A 15,681-nucleotide genomic window follows, 5' to 3' on the forward strand; every position below is an offset into this window, starting at 1 on the left:
ACTGCCCAGGCCAAGCCCCAATGTGGGGGCCCCACCAAGGGCCAGAGGCCCCTCCTGAGAGGTTTGAGGGGATCCAGGATCTCAGTGGGGAAGCCTTCAGTGCAGGGGGCTCCCCAACCTTGTAACCAGTGTCCCTCAAGGGATAACCCTCAGCACAGGGTGACACCCCTCCCAGGATGGCTGGGACATAAGCCTAGTGTGGCTGGAAGGGTCACTGTGGTAAGGGCTTGAGGCTTGCTGGTCGGCTCAGGCACCCTTATCAGCCTCCCCTGTCCCCTTGGCCTGCTCCAGTTGTGACACCGGCTATCAACATGGGAACCTTTTCATGTCCTTCCGAAGCCTCTTCCAGGATGTGACTGACGCCATGGATAACATCCACCATTCAGTGAGTGGCCCAGAACCCCTGACCTGTCTGCCCTCAGCAATCCTGGGCCAACCCCCAGGCCACCAGCCCCACAGAGTTTCCATTCCTCTTCCCGCTGAGGACTGTGATCGGCCTCCCCCCACCTTGAATGCAGGCATGTGGGCAGGTGTGCACACATGCACACACACACACACAGCTCTGCTCCTTCCTGCAGGGCTGTCTCAAGGAGAAGACCCTGGAGGACTTGGAGAAATACGTGGAGAAGGATGTGAGTGACTATAGACCAGGGTCATGACCAGGTCTGTCCCTTTGTGCCACTCCTCCCCAGGGCAGTGGGGCTGCTCTTCCTTCTCTGGCCTCCTTCCTCAAGATTTGGACAGAGCTCTGTAGCCTGGCCTGGTCCATGGGCATTCCTGCCTGGCTTGGAGCCCCCTGCTGGGAGGCTGAGACCTGAGAAGGGGACCCCAGTGCAGCTCTGGGCGGCCCCACCCCTGGAAATTGCTTCTATTTCCTCCACAGGCACGAATCCCCATCCTGCTGGGCAAGATGAAGGAGGTTGGGAAAGTGTTTCTGGCCACCAACAGCAGCTACAACTACACTGACGTGCGTGTGTGTATGGAAGGATGGGGCCCTTGGCCTCCGAGCCCAGAGAACTGCCTCCTTCCTGGCCCTGGGGAAACTGAGGCCCCATAGGAAACAGTGAGGGGTGGGGAGGAACAAAGACCCTATTATCCTGTGGTTGGCATTTTGGGTTCCATTTCTAGGCGTTTCCACGTCTCAGGAAAATGAGCAATTTTCTCACCATTTTGTTGCTGCAGTCCCCAGTGTGTCTTGTGGTCCCCAGTGTGTCCTGCGGGGTGAGAGCAGAGGCAGGCAGTGACCTTAGCTCAGCCCAGCCAACTGCTCTGACCCTTGCCCTGTCCCTTCCAGGCCATCATGACCTACTTGTTTGGCGTTGGTGAGGTGAGCACCACGTGCCTGGCTGGGGTGAGCTGTGCCAAGGGCAGGGAGGGCCAGGGTCTCTCTGATGTCTGCCCTCCCCTGGAGGGAAAACCAAGTATGTGGGAGGGGTTATTTCACATGAGTGGACCTCGCTGGAACCTCCCCAGTGAGTGGGAGGCCAGTGACCTCAGCCAGGCCATGCGAGGAACCGGGAGGGATTGGGAAGGCCACTTACTGCCTCAGGGAAGGCCATGAAGTGGCAATCAGATGTTTGGGGAGGGGCTCTGCACCTGTGACCAGGTGTCACACGCTTGTCACAGGGCAAGTGAGTGAATGAGCGAGCAGGGCTCTACCTTGGTGACTGTGCTTGTGTCACGTGTCCCTGGGTCTCTGACTGCCCTGAGGAGCTCTAGAGGCTGACACAGAGCCCTCACAATAGCCTACACCGGCCTCCAAACGTACCTGTGAGCACTTCCTCGTGCCGGCATGGTTGGGGATTCTGGGGAGACAGTCCCTCTGGTTCTCGAGCCTGGGGATGGCTCATCCATCTGGGAGGCAGGACCAGGGCACCTGGACGGGCTGGAGAAGGGCTGGCAAGCTCTCAGTCCAGAGCGTGGCTGAGCTTGGGCTGGCATCTGGGGCAGAGGACGGGTGACCTGGCTGAGGACCTGTGAACTGTGTCGTGGTCAGATTTTTGAGACTGAGAGAGTGTGTCTGCACATGCTCCCCATGCCTGCCCCACTAGGCCGAGGCCTCAGCCAGGCCCTGGAGGTCCTACTTCGACCTGATTGTGGTGGACACGCACAAACCCTGCTTCTTTGCGGAGGGAACGGTGCTGAGACAGGTCAACACGGTAATGGCAGGGGCTGAGGCCACGTCCACCTTGACCCATGGACTCTATTGTGGGGAGGGGGCTGCTTCTCCGGCTTGATCTGCCCTTGGCAGCCACGGCTCTGCTGGTCTGCCTGTCCCCTGACACCTTCGGGACCCTCTGCTGCCTCCTTCCTCCTATGTCCCCATGGGTCCCCCTGCAGCTCCCAGCTAGACCAGGGCGCCCCTCTCCCCCCTCCAGGACTCGGGCAAGCTCCGCGTGGGCACCTACACAGGGCCCCACCAACACTGTGCTGTCTACTCTGGAGGTACCAGCTCCCACACCACCCCAACCCTCCACAGGCACCCACCTTTGACTAGGAGCCCGTGACCCCAAACTGCCTGCCAGGATGGGAAGGGCTGCAGGTGAGCCTGTCCTCTCATGCTGGGCAGGATCATCAGATGTGGTGTGTGAGCTGCTCGGGGTGCGGGGGAAGGACATCCTGTACATTGGGGACCACATCTTTGGGGACATCCTCAAGTCCAAGAAGCAGCAGGGCTGGCGGACTTGCCTGGTGGTTCCTGAGCTGTCCCGGGAGGTGGACATCTGGGCCCAAGAGAAGGGTGAGCTGTGGGGGGGTCAGGAACGGGCAGGGGGCACTGGCCACCAGTGCAGAGGACTGCCCCATCGTCATCTTCCCCTCTTTCCTGTGGGGGGTTAGTAGTGACCATGATAATATTATCTACTCTGTGGTTTATGAAAGTGGATCTATTTTATACATTAGTAAACAGAGACCCAGAGAGGTTAAGCAGCTTGCCCAAAGTCACACAGCCAGAAGGGGCAAAGCCGAGACTCAACTCCCCCCTTGAGGTGTTTCCGTAGTCTGAGGCTTCCTTCCTCACCCGACCCTCCCCTCCCCACCCTCCCTGAGAACGGTCCTCTCCAACCTGGGAATGACTTGAAGTATCCTTGGGGTCAGGAGTTGCTGTGAGCCCAAACAATTCGAGTTGGTTCTAAGAGCTGGGTTTGAGTCATTGCTGTGTGACCTTGGGCAGGTCACCTGACTCCCTGACCAGCTTCTTACCTGTCCCACAGGCTCTGCTGTCCCCGCTTTGCTCTGGGCAGTCTCACTTGGTGTAAGGAAGGGGCCAAGGAGGTTACGCACACAGCCGGGGGGCAAAGACCCCTGGTGACCTCTCCACCCTCGCCACATGTCCGAGCTGGGCCTGGGGCAGACGAAGGTGGGGGCAGGGCTGTCACTTACCCCTACTGTGCCCTGTTCATTTTTCAGAGCGGATGGAGTTGCTGAAAAGGCTGGACATGCACCTGGCAGACTTATACCAGTGAGAGCCCTGGCCTGCGGCCCCGCTGGGGAGGAGAGAGGGATAGAGGGTGGCTGCCCGCGTCCAGGCCTGGCAGTGAGGACCTGGCCAGGGCAGTCAGGAGATCCAGATCTGCTTCGGGCTGGGCTTGCCTAGTAACTTGAACTTTGGGACCCCTCAGACCTCCTTGGGACCATTCACACTGTGACCTCTGGGCTCTTCCTCCTAACCCACGCAGCATGGACTCTGGGTGCCTACCCTCTTGCACACATGCACACACCCAACCCAGCGTCCACACTGGGGGCCCGTGGAGTGCTCCCTGACCCCTACGTGGTCTAGAGAGGTTGTGTCTGGAGCCTGGAAGCCCGGTGCCTCTTCCCCTGCGTCACATGGCCATTTTTGCACCAGGCACATGGATGGGAGCAGTCGTGGGCTGCAAGTTATCAACTCCACCAAGAGGGAGATTTGGGTAAGAGCGGGGTGCCAAGTGAGGAGGGGAGGGACTCAGCGGGAGTCGGGGATCGGGTGTGTGCCTCTGGGCTGCCTACCTGGATTTGGGCTGCCTGCTGGGACCTGCTCTGTCTCAAGTCCCTGGAGCCTAGTTACCTAATTCTCCCTGGCCTCAGTAGAGCTCCTCTTGTCCTTGTCAGTCAGCGCCCTCTGCTGGTCTGTGTTCCAAATGACAGCAGTGTGCTTGCTCTTGAGGGGCTGAGTTCTGCCTGTGGGGTGATTTGTGGGGCTTGGCCCCTGTCCTTCCATCTCCACCATTACCACTCCTTGAGAAATGCCTGCCTGCCGGGTTGGGTCTTCATGTGACCGACTCTCCAGCTTTGATCCGTGTCTGGGGTCAGCCAGACAAGGGACCCGAGAAGATGAGATTTAGGGCTTGTGAGCTGATGGGTCCTGGGAAAAAAATGAAAGGAAGACATCCCCTTGTGGCTTTACTGACTAGCCACCAAAGCTGGGAGAGCCCCACAGGCCGTGTCCAGGGGATTCAGGCTGCTTGGCATTTCCAGGGCCAGCTGGGACCAATAATGAAGGATTTTGCCAAGCCTTTTGGGGAGTATAAAGCCCTTGCATGCCCTTTGATCCTTCCACAGCCCTGAGAGGTGGGCAGGGCAAGGATTGTCACCTTTATTTTACAGATGAGGAAATGAGGCTCAGAGAGGGGAAACAGCACACTATTGGTCACTCTGGGAGTAAATGTCTGGAGCAGTTCTCCAGCCTCTAAGAGCAGGGCCTGGGATGAGGTGGGGGCCTCTGGGGGGGCCAGAGTGGGGCTGGGTGTGTGGGCCTCTGCAAAGCCCTCTGTGGGGGCACCAGAGGGTACGTTATGCTGAGGGTTTAGTGCGGGCTAGTCACTCTCTGGGGCCAGGCAGGTGACTATGAGGAAAGCAGGGAGTGGGGCCCGTGGCAAAGTGGAGAGCTGCCCCACCTCCCAGAGCCCGGTGCTGGCTGAACAACACGTGTGTGGCCCCTGGTCTAAAGAATGAAGCTCCTTCCTACAGTGGGCAAAGGCCTCTAGGTCCCCAGGTGACAGACCAGGGTGGGTGGGATCGCCGTGGGTGATGCAGGTGCAGGTGGGATAGGATCTCGAGTCAGTGTGCTTCCCCTCTGCCAGAGAGTCACCCGGGAGCTGGACCTGTGCTACAGCACGATGGGCAGCCTGTTCCGCTGTGGTTTCCGCCAGACGCTCTTCTCCAGCCAGCTGACGCGCTACGCCGACCTCTACACGGCCACCTGCCTCAACTTCCTGCACTTCCCGCTCAGCTCGCTGTTCCTGGCAGCCCCAGAGCTGGTGGGTCCCTGCAGAACCTCCCTGGCACCCCTGACCCTCCGCCCCAGAACACCAGCCCTGCCAAGAGCTTTTGAGTTCACTAGACCCAATCTCCCGCCTGCAGACGCAAGTGGGTCAAGGCCTTGCAGATAACTGTCTGCACCGTAAAAAATGCACGGGAGGAGTCACGGTTATACAGATAAGATGCCGGGGATGTTTCCCTCATGCCCAACCTTAACTCCTACTTTAAAGTGAGACCACATTATCTCATTATTTCCTTAGTAGAAATGGTACCACTTGCAAGGAGGAAGGCTACAGTCCCTCTACCCTCAGTAAACACACTGTGACTTCAGAGGAAGTAGACCAAGCAGCAGAGATACAGTGAACGCTCCCGCGGATTTTCCTCTGGAAAACCTGGAGCTGCTCTTGGGTTAAGAGCAGGGAAGTGGAAGCAGCAGTGATGCCACTGAGCAGTGCAGAGCTTCCCTGAGCATGCTCGTCATTCTCCCAACGAAGCATCATTATTTCCATCTTATAAGATGGAGCGTCTGAAGTCAAGGATCTGAACTTGAAACTAGTTCTCTGGGGCTCCCTGTCCCCTGCTTTCCTTGCCACTCTCAGCTGCGTTCCAGATGTTTGAGAGGGGAAAAACCATTTTCTGAGTGTCTCCTATGTTTCCTGCACTGGGCTGGGCACATTTTTTTTTTCAAACCATTCTGCTTAATGCTCAATATAACCCAGACAAGTAGGTTTCTTCAATATAACCCAGCCAAGTAGGTTTCTTTATCCTCGTTTTACCATTGGCGAGATGGAAGTGCAGAGGATCTAAGTAACTGCGGTCACACTGCTGCTAGACGGCAGAGCCAGGATTTGAACCTTTTGCTGTTGAACTCCAGGGCACGTGCTCTGTCCCCTGCACCACACTGCCACCCGCTGGGGGGAACCGAGCTGTCACTGTGCAGCCTCATTTCATCTCTGGGCTTTTAGATGAGCAGAGATGGAGAATTCCTGTTGGCAAAGCTGGGGGTCCGAGGCACAGTTATCTGTGCTGTTAGACATCATTGCTAAAGCAGAGAGCAGACAGATGAAAAAGCATCCCAAACCGTCAAGGTGAAACATTTAAAGAAAGCTGACTTTCCCCAACCATGATGGCCTGGCATTTGGGGGAAGTCAAGTCCATTTGTCAGAACCTTCCTTCTCTGGCTGACCCTCCTGGGCTCCCTCGTCTCCAGCATCATTGGGCAGAAAGCTGGCAGCTGTGGGCAGAGTGTGGAGCGTGTGGAGATGTCTGTGCATAACCGAGGATTCCTGGGAGGCCTTACCACAGATGGACTTACTCCATCTCCGTCTGCATTTGTCCCTACAGATGCCTCATGAGTCAGTTGTGGAGCAAGAACGGGCCAATCTGGATTGTGCCTCCCACCTCCTCTCCTACAGCCGGAAGGTGAGTTGCTGGGTGGTGTCAGGTCGATTTTCTCTACAGCAGAGCTGGGAGGAGCCACCTGGCTGTGGGCGAGGAGCTCAGTGACTTGTGGCCACCATAGTGTAATCATTCCTGGGTATTTAAAAAATTTTAAATTATAGAGACAATAATTATCTATGAATTTCAGTTCAGGATAGAAAAGGGGAACTTAAAATATTTGTTTTTAAAACAGTGCATTGGGTCTGATAGGGCCGAGAACCACTGCCTCTCAGCCCAGACTCACAGGTTCTGCTGAGCAGGGGTTAGCTGTCACGTTTCTTGCACTTCTCCAGACCACTTTTGGCTGATTCATCTGACAAACCCATTCCCATTCAGGGAGAGGTTGCAAAGCACACGCTCTCCCAAGCCAGGCTTCCTCTCCAGACAGCCTTTATAAAGACCATGAGTAGGGGCTCCTGCTTCGAGCCCTCTGTCACCTTGTGCTGCCTGACCTGTTTGGAATGAGACTCCAGCTTTCATGAGTGGCAGACTGAGCTTCTAGCCTAGTTTGGCATCTCCGAACCTGCATGAGGGTTCCTGTTTCTACCCTGGTATTTCTGGGGCTCAATTTTTAAAATGTCCATCTCTTAGGTTCCCTTTAGCTGGGTTGTTCCAGGCTCAGTGCATTCTTTCATCCATGTTTACTGAGCACCTCCTGCATGCTCGACAATATAGAAAGCAAATCATAAGCCAATGTACCCCTGCCAAGGAGCTCAAAATTCAAGTACATTAATAATCTTTCATCGGAGGTTTGCAACTGTTTTTCCATCCCAGCCCACCAGAGGGCTGCACACATTCTCATCAGTAAATGAGGGCTCTCCGGGGATGTGCGTGGTTTGACCTCTTTAGCCCTCATCTCCATCCCAGTCCAGACTAGGGCATTTTGACACATTTTCTACCCCTGGTCAGGAGTCACTGTGTGAGCTTGGGAAGAAGGGCTCCATAATCAGTTTTGTTTCTTATTAGGCTGAGGGCAGAGAGAGAGACGAGGACCAGGAGGGATGCAACAAGGCTGACTGAGTCCCTGACTGAGCCCCAGACACGGGCTGGCATCACGGGTCATACTCTATTTGAGACATTTTTCAGATAACAGGAAAAGTATGGAAGAGAGAAAAAGCCACCATATTGAAATCTGAATTAACAGATTTGGAGCCTGAGAACACTTCTTTTAGGGAGGATGAAAGAGTACTGCTCTCATCCTAGAAGGCATCCCCCATGGCCTTTGAGCCATTCGGAAATGTGTGTAACAAGTGGAATTATTTTATCCAGTTGCCCTGAGCTGCATTATGTTTTATGTCCAATTTTATTTCTGTACATTTTTCAAAAATAGTATTTCTGTGCACTCTTGATTCTGTTACTAGTAATACCTAATTGGCTATAGATGACCTCATTAACTTCTTTCATTCCAGGTCACTAAGAAAGACAGTAAACGAGATAGCCCAAACGTCTTTGAACTTGATGTATACATGCATTAAAACATATAAAAAGTCATACTCATGATTCAGAAACTCGATTCTTTGTTTTGGTAGGAGCTGCTCTGTGGTCTTAAGCCCTGGCCCTTCATTGTTCTGATGTCACCGACTTGAATTCACTCCTATAGTTCACTTTTTGTCTGTTAGTGGTATCATCTGGCATTATATGGAGGCTTAGAATGACTGTATCTACATGTTTGAAATGAAAAAAAAAACTCTTGGAGGAATAGTTTTTTTCCCCCCCCCAAAGATTGGCACCTGGGCTAACAACTGTTGCCAATCTTTTTTTTTTTTCTGCTTTATCTCCCCAACCACCCGCCCCCCCCCCCCCGCCCCCCCGTACACATTGTATATCTTAGTTGCACGTCATTCTAGTTGTGGGATGTGGGACGCTGCCTCAACGTGGCCTGACCAGCGGTGCCATGTTCGCGCCCAGGATCCGAACCCTGGGCTGCCGCAGCGGAGCACACAAACTTAACCACTCTGCCACGGAGCCGGCCCCAGGAATAGTTCTGACATAGTTCACTAGTTTCATTTCCTGTGGATAAACAAGGGAAACATTTGGAATACCTGCAGATAAATAAGGACAACACGCTGTGTGCTCAGACTTCACAGTCATTTTCTTACATCTGCTGTGCATTTCAGAAGCTTCCAGGTCTGGCATGGCTAAGGCCTCTCATTCTTCCTAGATTGACTTTTGGGTCCCAGAATCTGCAGGGGCAGGTTCTCCAGTCAATGACCAGGTACCCCTGGACTTTTTAAACACTGGATTCTTATTCAAAGCCCAGAGGATCGTAAGTTGTCAGGAAAATTGCTCAGACCCTAGGGCCCATGCTTTTCTAGAAAGATGCTGAAATATGGTACACTTGCTAATACGGCAAAAATCAACCCTTAGAATTCCTTCCTAGGGAAGAGATGATGCAGAAAGCGCCTGGGGGATAAACAGCCTGGCCGAAGATCCTAATGGGGTCTGAGGAAGAGACAGTGAGGGAGAGACGGGGGCGGAGTGGAGAAAGAGCCTACAAAAGGAAGGGTAGAGGTGGCCAAAGGGCCTTTGCCACTTTTCCTTCTGCCTGAAGCATGCCCGTCCCTTCTCCTTGTGAACCTGCTCTTCCCTCAGATCTTGGGGGGCCTCCCCCCCCTCCCTGACTGGGTCCGTTCCTTCTCTTAGTCCCTCTTCCATGGACCCCTCTTTCTCAGGATTATCACACTTTTACATTTGTGATCCTCTAACGTGTCCCCACTAGACTCTTGGTTCCATGGGGTCAGGTCATTTGGCTCATCATTGCATCTCTGGCATCCACAATGTCCTGTATGTTTTACTGAGTGAACCATGTCACTTGGTTATTATTACTCTGGGTCTCCTTGTAGAATTGCAGGGGAAAGGATGGGGCAAAAGGTATCAAAAGAGAGTATAAGACAAGAGGAAGTGGGGAAAAGCTATAAAGCTTTGGATTAGAACTCTTCCTAAACCCTTAGGAACTCATCTGGGGCAGGGTAGGGTGCTTGGCTGTTCATTTGATACATTTGTAAAAAACCTGATGTCACTTCTATACTTGCTTATCTACACCTTAGTTAGAGATGTACTCCATTACGAAGATCGTGGTAGACACTGATAAGTCATACCCTATTTCTGGAAGCATTTTTAGTTGGGCACGTGGTTACCCAAAAGACTTTCCCCAGCCTTCTTTGGCGATGAGTTGGGGCAAGTGACCAAGTTCTGGCCCCTCCATCCTAAGCAGAAATGATGCATCCAACTTCCAAGCTGTGACCCTAAAAGCACAGGGTGTACCTTCCACTTCCTCTCTTCCCCTTTCCCACTGGCTGGAATATGAAATTGATTGGGAGCCATCCCTGGCCATATGGATGAGGCTGCAACTTAGGGATGGCAGAGCCATGGGAGAGCTGTGGCCTGGGCCTGGCACCGTCTGAGTACTGGACTGTTTCACTTGGACTGCTGATGTGAGAGAGATGCACTTCCATTTGGGACTAGTTACAGCAGCTGAATTAATATCCTAATTCTGGCATCCAGTCCTGAGCAGTCAGAAATGGAGAGAATAGAAGCATCATCCCTGGGATAGTTGACCTTGTGGTAAAAATGTGATCAAGTCACCTCATTCATAGAGTAAATGACAATACTTTGGCTATCACAGTGATTCCTTTTTGGTAAACTTGGAACAGTTTAAGAATTTCTTTCTTTCTCAGATTTGCTCTTTCCTCATCACCATTCTAGTCCTCATTTCCCTACTTTAAATAGAAATAGGAGCTAAACCTCTGGTCTTGGAGCCAGACCGACCTGAGTTTGAAATTTCAGCCCTGCCACTTACTGTTTTAACTATTCTGTTTCTGCACCTATGTTATGACCTATGCCATTGTGGAGAGGTAGTGAGACAATATACATGGAACATGGTCAGAGTACGCATAATTCCATAAACATATTATTGTACGTGTGTGTACTAGTCAGGATTTTTTCCCTAGCAACTGACAGAAATCTAAATGAAACTGGCTTAAAAAAAGGGAATTTATTTTCTCATCATTGAAAAGTCCAGGGCTTGACTGGCTCCAGGCTGTAGCCAGGGGACCAAACGATGTCATTGGATATAACCTTGCTCTCTCCAGCTCTCACACTTATTCTGTGTTGGTACCATTCTCTGGCAGATTTTTTCTATGTGGTTATAAGATGGCTTACAGATTTCCATCTTATCTTCTCAGCAATTCTACCGCAAAAGTCTGGGAAATGAGTCTCACTGGTTTTGACTGAGACATGACACCATCCTTCAATCAATGCCAGTGGCCAGGAGATGCCAGGCTCTGGTTGACTAGGCCAGGGTCACATGCTCACTCCTGGGTAGAATCTTTCCTCTTACACCTTGTAGGCTGTGAATGGGAAAGAGGTGGTCCTAAGGAAATTCGGTACTCTTATTAGGAGAACTACATGCCAGGCAGGCAACAACAGATGCCTTTTATAGTTTGAGTACCTGGTACCTAGTAAACAGCAATAAATGTGAACTGCCATGCCTCTCCTCCCTGTCTTCCAGTCCATGGTCATTTTGCACAGGAATGCCAGTATATAAGCATCCTTGTTTATCTTCCTTTAAAACTAGTTTTACACTCACCTCCTTTAAGAAGCCATCCTTAAACATTAGCCTTGATTTCTGTCAAGGCCCATATTTCCATTACAATTCTCTATGAATCTTCCTTCCAAGTGATTAAGGGCCTTTCTTCTTTCCTTCCCTCTCTTCCTCCCTCCTGCTCCTAGTTTCTAGGAACAGCTATTTACTGAACAGGAGGGCTATTGAGAATCTACAAAGAGCTCCAGAATTAGAGTGCAGTTTTGTGCAGTTGCTGTGCCACCCACAATCATTTCCACATTCTTCTATATCCTGAAGATGCTATTTCGTCTAATCAGGTTGTTCAAAACCTCCTATTTGTCACTTTGAAAACTATACGTTATTAGATGCCAATAGTTCAACCTACACTGTTATTATTAGTACTCAGGGTGATACTGTGTGACACCCTGCAAGGAACTGACAAGAAAAATTAAGTTGCTCTTTTGAGAACTGAGCTGTAATATTAAGACAATGGTCCTGAGAAGAGAGATGTAAAATCATCATAAAGAGACAGCTGATTCCCAGGCCTGGGGCAGGGGGCACATTGGGTGGCAAGGATGAATCATTCTAAAGCCAAAGGAAAGGCGAATGCACAAACAAAGGATGGCGGTGAGGGTCCAATCATGAGGACTCGGTCAATGGACAAAAGATGCAAGACCTGAGGTCTGAGGCAAGGACATTCCTTACAAGGAGGGACAGGCTTCAGGATCATTTAGTCTGGTGATTGTGAACATTTGATTTCTCTAAGTCCCATTTTCAGGTTTTGTGATCTCTAAGCAACCCCCCAAGGTATTATTTGGCCTCACAGGTAAAGAGAGTCCGTCTAAAGGAAGGAAAGGGCTGGCTGTGGGGATTCCTGCATTTTGGTTGTGGTGACAATCTATTTCTTCTTGAAAGTTAGCCTATCAGCATTATGGTTTATAGCTCAGTTTCATGATCCTCATTATTAGAAATCTGACCTGGCGAGAAGGATCTGCTTTCCTCACAATGAAAAAATCCAGTTCCCGGCTGAGGCTGATAGTCAAACCCTTGATCAAGGTGGGTTCTCCAGGATAATGAACGTTCCCTGGGAGGCATCCTGGGATAGTCTATGGTGTTTGCCCAGACAAACCTCTAATTCTCTAGGTCAAGCTATCATCAGTCTTCTAGAATAAATAAGATAAACAAGCAGGAATGAACAAAATTTAATGTGTTTTCTTGTCTTAGATAATACTTAAGAAAGCTAAACTTTAAATATGTTGACTAGGTTTTTCTATACATTATATTTACATAATGATTCTGATTTTACCTTTCCCTGAGCAGTTGCCCAGGAGGAAGGAAAGGCAACGTAACAGTCTCTGAAGCTTGCACTGTCTTCTCCGGCCAGGTGTCCCTTAGCAGAGCAAAGAATTGAAGTGAAAAAGCAAGCATCCCCTCCCCACCCCTCTGCCCTGCTCCCTTTTATTTGAAGCATTTCTGAATAACAAATGCAACATTAGATTTAGATATAAAAAGCTACATGACCATCCCAATTCAGGACTGTGGTTCATTAGAGGAGACCTGGCACAGAAATCACGTGAATTACCCCTCATCTACAGGGATACTGTGAGGGAAGTCAAAAATCACCCCTAAAAGTCATTTGCCATCTCTGAGCAAAGGCATGGCTAGTATAAACCCATCTGTAAAATGAGTGCATTTGCCCAGGTGTCTGTCATATCCCATACAGCCAGGAACTCAGATCTTCCATGCTGGGAAGACTTGCCTTCTTGGATCCACCTTAGCGGAGAAGGCAAGTCTATCATATTGCAGCACCAACCTTCTGATACAAAAAATAACTATGTTGGGATTACAGTAGATCAATAAAGAGCAAATTTTTACCATACTTGTGGGGTAAATTACTATTCAATAGTTTGAAATCTATGTATGCTATAAACCTGTGGTAGATTACAGCCTTTAAGAAATAAGTGAGGCTTTCCCGTGGGGACATAAAATTTGAGCGTCAGCCCAGAGAATTACTTTCCAGTCCTGGGAGCCCATAATCTGCATCCATGATGCCTCTCCATTATACAGTTTCTTTCAGGTCCCCTGGACAAGGGCGTTTCTTGTCTCATGGAGTCTTTTTTTTCTTTTAAGAAAAAAAAGCATCAAGAAATTATGATTCAAGCATCTGAAACCCTAATGTTACAGGCAAAGCCTCATTTTTACGGAATATAAAACACTCTGTTTCTTCCACTTCTAACAGCTCATTAAGAGAAGCCACTACTAAATCGTGCTCCTGCAGCATTTCTGGATAGTGGGACACGGCTCGCTCGATCCTCGCTGAACGCCGAACAGGAGTGATCAGCTTCATGTCTTGTACTTCTGGCATTCCATATATTCTGAGGGACAGCAAGAGATAATATTCAAAACCTTATAGCTTCTTGTGAAATTCTACTTATTATTCTTTATTTTTTTCTTACTCTATAATAAAACATGATAGACATTTCAATGTAGGTTGATACAAGAGGTATGTCTAGAACAGCTCTTGTCCTAAGATGGCTTTTCCCTGAGTGTCAGAATGAACTGGGTGGTGTTTATCTGTTCTTGGATAGTGAAAGCATGGGGATTTATTGAATGAAGCTTGTGTGGTATTTATTTTATTTGAAGTCAGCCTACTTGTTAGTTGGTCTTTGTCTATCCTATAAACTATCAAAGAGTTGACAGGTTTTGAGGAAATTGGGCCTAACACCAAATGGGGCCAGCCTAATGAACTCTAAGATTATTTCTAGTTTAGACAGTAAGCTATTAAAAAAAAAATCTTTTAAGATGGTGGACAAAAGCACAAATTGAAACTGGAACAAACTGGGCATCTTCCTGTAAACTTCAATGCATTCCAATAAGCAGCAGCCTGGAGGACAGGCTGCAGAGATCTTTCCATGTAGTGAATCTGGTCTACCTCACAAAACCATTGATTACATTAGCCTAAGCAATACTAGCAGGCCAGGCTGCTAACAACTCATAATAAATTCTAGAGCCAGCAAAAGCTGGTTTTCAGATCAACTGCCTGCCTTCATCTATCCATGAGTTGACTGTAGTGGGGAAATGACATGTCTGAGAGAGGAGTTTAGGATGGAAGAGGCCCAGCTGCACTTTCCAGGGAATAAAATATGGAACTGTGGTCCTGGTGCTTTTGTTTGGAATTCTCCTTTCACGATCACGAATAGAGATGGATGTTACGTTAATGTTTTAGAAAATGACACTGATACCCTCACATAGTTCTTTAAATTACTCTGGATTCTGCCTTAGACTTATACTTGTTAAAAAAACCAAACACTTTTGATATTAAAAGAAACCAAATACTTTTGATATCATGAGCAGCCTCTAACTAGTACCACCTGACTAGCTGTACTTTGTTCTTATAGGGCTGTTCACTGACCCTTCTCTACCACAGCTACAGAGGGTGCCCCTGCTTGGCATTTTTTGCCTCTCCCCGTGCCCCCTGCCCCCTGCCCCAGGGCTGGCAGGAAAGGTAGGTTGGATCTGCAAGTGCAGGAGAAATGAAGGTGAAGAGTGAGGACCGATTCCAGGAGAGAGGGGAACTCATCCCAACACCCCTCCTGCCTCCAGCAGCACCTTCCACCCTGCAGCTCAGATCTCTCTGGGGGTCTTGTGAGGAGGATGGTGTGTGTGCACAGAAAGGACACAGATCTTCCTGTCAAGGCTTCAACCCTCCCCTTACCCTCAGCTCCTTCCCTTAACACCAAGGATGGATTAGACTGCCTGGTCCTCATATGAAGCAGAAGGTATCAACAAATTGCTGGTATTCTGGATCTGTGAAGGAGAAACTGGGAACTTGACTTGAATGAGGCCTGTGAACACAAAGCCTGCTTTGGAGTTTGCTTACCTAGGAATTGAGGCGATCTGTAATTTGACACCAGGATGATGATTCTGTTCTGTCTTGGTTATTTGAGGTGTTGCTATAACCTTTTCTCTCTCTTTTGGAGAAAGACAAGAGTTTCCAGATTCCATCTTCTCAGTCAGCTCATCTATTGATGTTATATTAGTTTTAGCAACTAAAGTGTCAGAGGTAACTCCTGTGTATGCAAGATCAAGAAGGAAAGTAAAACTTACCAATTTAATATGGAAGCTAAAAATCAATGAAATGAAAAACCACCATATACAATGATTTCATGGAGTCCATACACTAAATAAAGAGTAACTGATGTGAAGTGGGACTTACAACTCGTTTGTCCTGCTGAGCCTTGTACCAACGCCCTGCTACATCAGGCCATCCTCCTAAACAGCCCCCCAGACAGTCTTTGGGCCTCCTTGCCACCTGAGGATGGATCCTTGCTACCCTTTCAACATTCTGAACACATTCCAATCTCTTATTCACTCTGGCGAGAGCTCCCTTAGGGACTAATCATTGGCCTTTTGCCCTTACACCACACCTTGGGTGAATT

At 49.7% G+C, this 15,681-nt stretch overlaps 2 protein-coding genes across 4 annotated transcripts in view; one reads left to right on the forward strand and one right to left on the reverse strand.

Annotated features, from left to right (window-relative positions):
• NT5DC4 (5'-nucleotidase domain containing 4) overlaps positions 1–15,447 on the forward strand; it is a 37,087-nt gene extending 21,640 nt beyond the window's left edge. For 2 of the 3 annotated variants that reach the window (XM_070573623.1, XM_070573622.1), the window contains 12 exons: positions 292–385; positions 579–632; positions 884–967; positions 1,295–1,351; positions 2,052–2,159; positions 2,379–2,445; positions 2,570–2,740; positions 3,409–3,460; positions 3,848–3,908; positions 5,061–5,237; positions 6,583–6,660; positions 7,645–7,833. In XM_070573623.1, coding sequence (XP_070429724.1) covers positions 292–385; positions 579–632; positions 884–967; positions 1,295–1,351; positions 2,052–2,159; positions 2,379–2,445; positions 2,570–2,740; positions 3,409–3,460; positions 3,848–3,908; positions 5,061–5,237; positions 6,583–6,660; positions 7,645–7,698 — 1,057 coding nt within the window. In that variant the 3' untranslated portion in view covers positions 7,699–7,833. Of the gene's footprint in view, positions 1–291; positions 386–578; positions 633–883; positions 968–1,294; positions 1,352–2,051; positions 2,160–2,378; positions 2,446–2,569; positions 2,741–3,408; positions 3,461–3,847; positions 3,909–5,060; positions 5,238–6,582; positions 6,661–7,644; positions 7,834–13,481 lie in introns of those variants that run through there. The other variant, XM_070573621.1, reaches the window with a different exon arrangement.
• CKAP2L (cytoskeleton associated protein 2 like) overlaps positions 12,429–15,681 on the reverse strand; it is a 35,430-nt gene continuing 32,177 nt past the window's right edge. Inside the window, exons 8-9 of the mRNA XM_008533371.2 lie at positions 15,123–15,312; positions 12,429–13,617 (exon numbers count right to left, since the gene is read on the reverse strand). Of these exons, the coding sequence (XP_008531593.1) occupies positions 13,392–13,617; positions 15,123–15,312 (416 nt within the window). The 3' untranslated portion in view covers positions 12,429–13,391. The remainder of the gene's footprint in view (positions 13,618–15,122; positions 15,313–15,681) is intronic.

Source organism: Equus przewalskii, chromosome 14, assembly GCF_037783145.1.
Source record: "Equus przewalskii isolate Varuska chromosome 14, EquPr2, whole genome shotgun sequence".
In the NCBI taxonomy this organism is placed as follows: domain Eukaryota; kingdom Metazoa; phylum Chordata; class Mammalia; order Perissodactyla; family Equidae; genus Equus; species Equus przewalskii.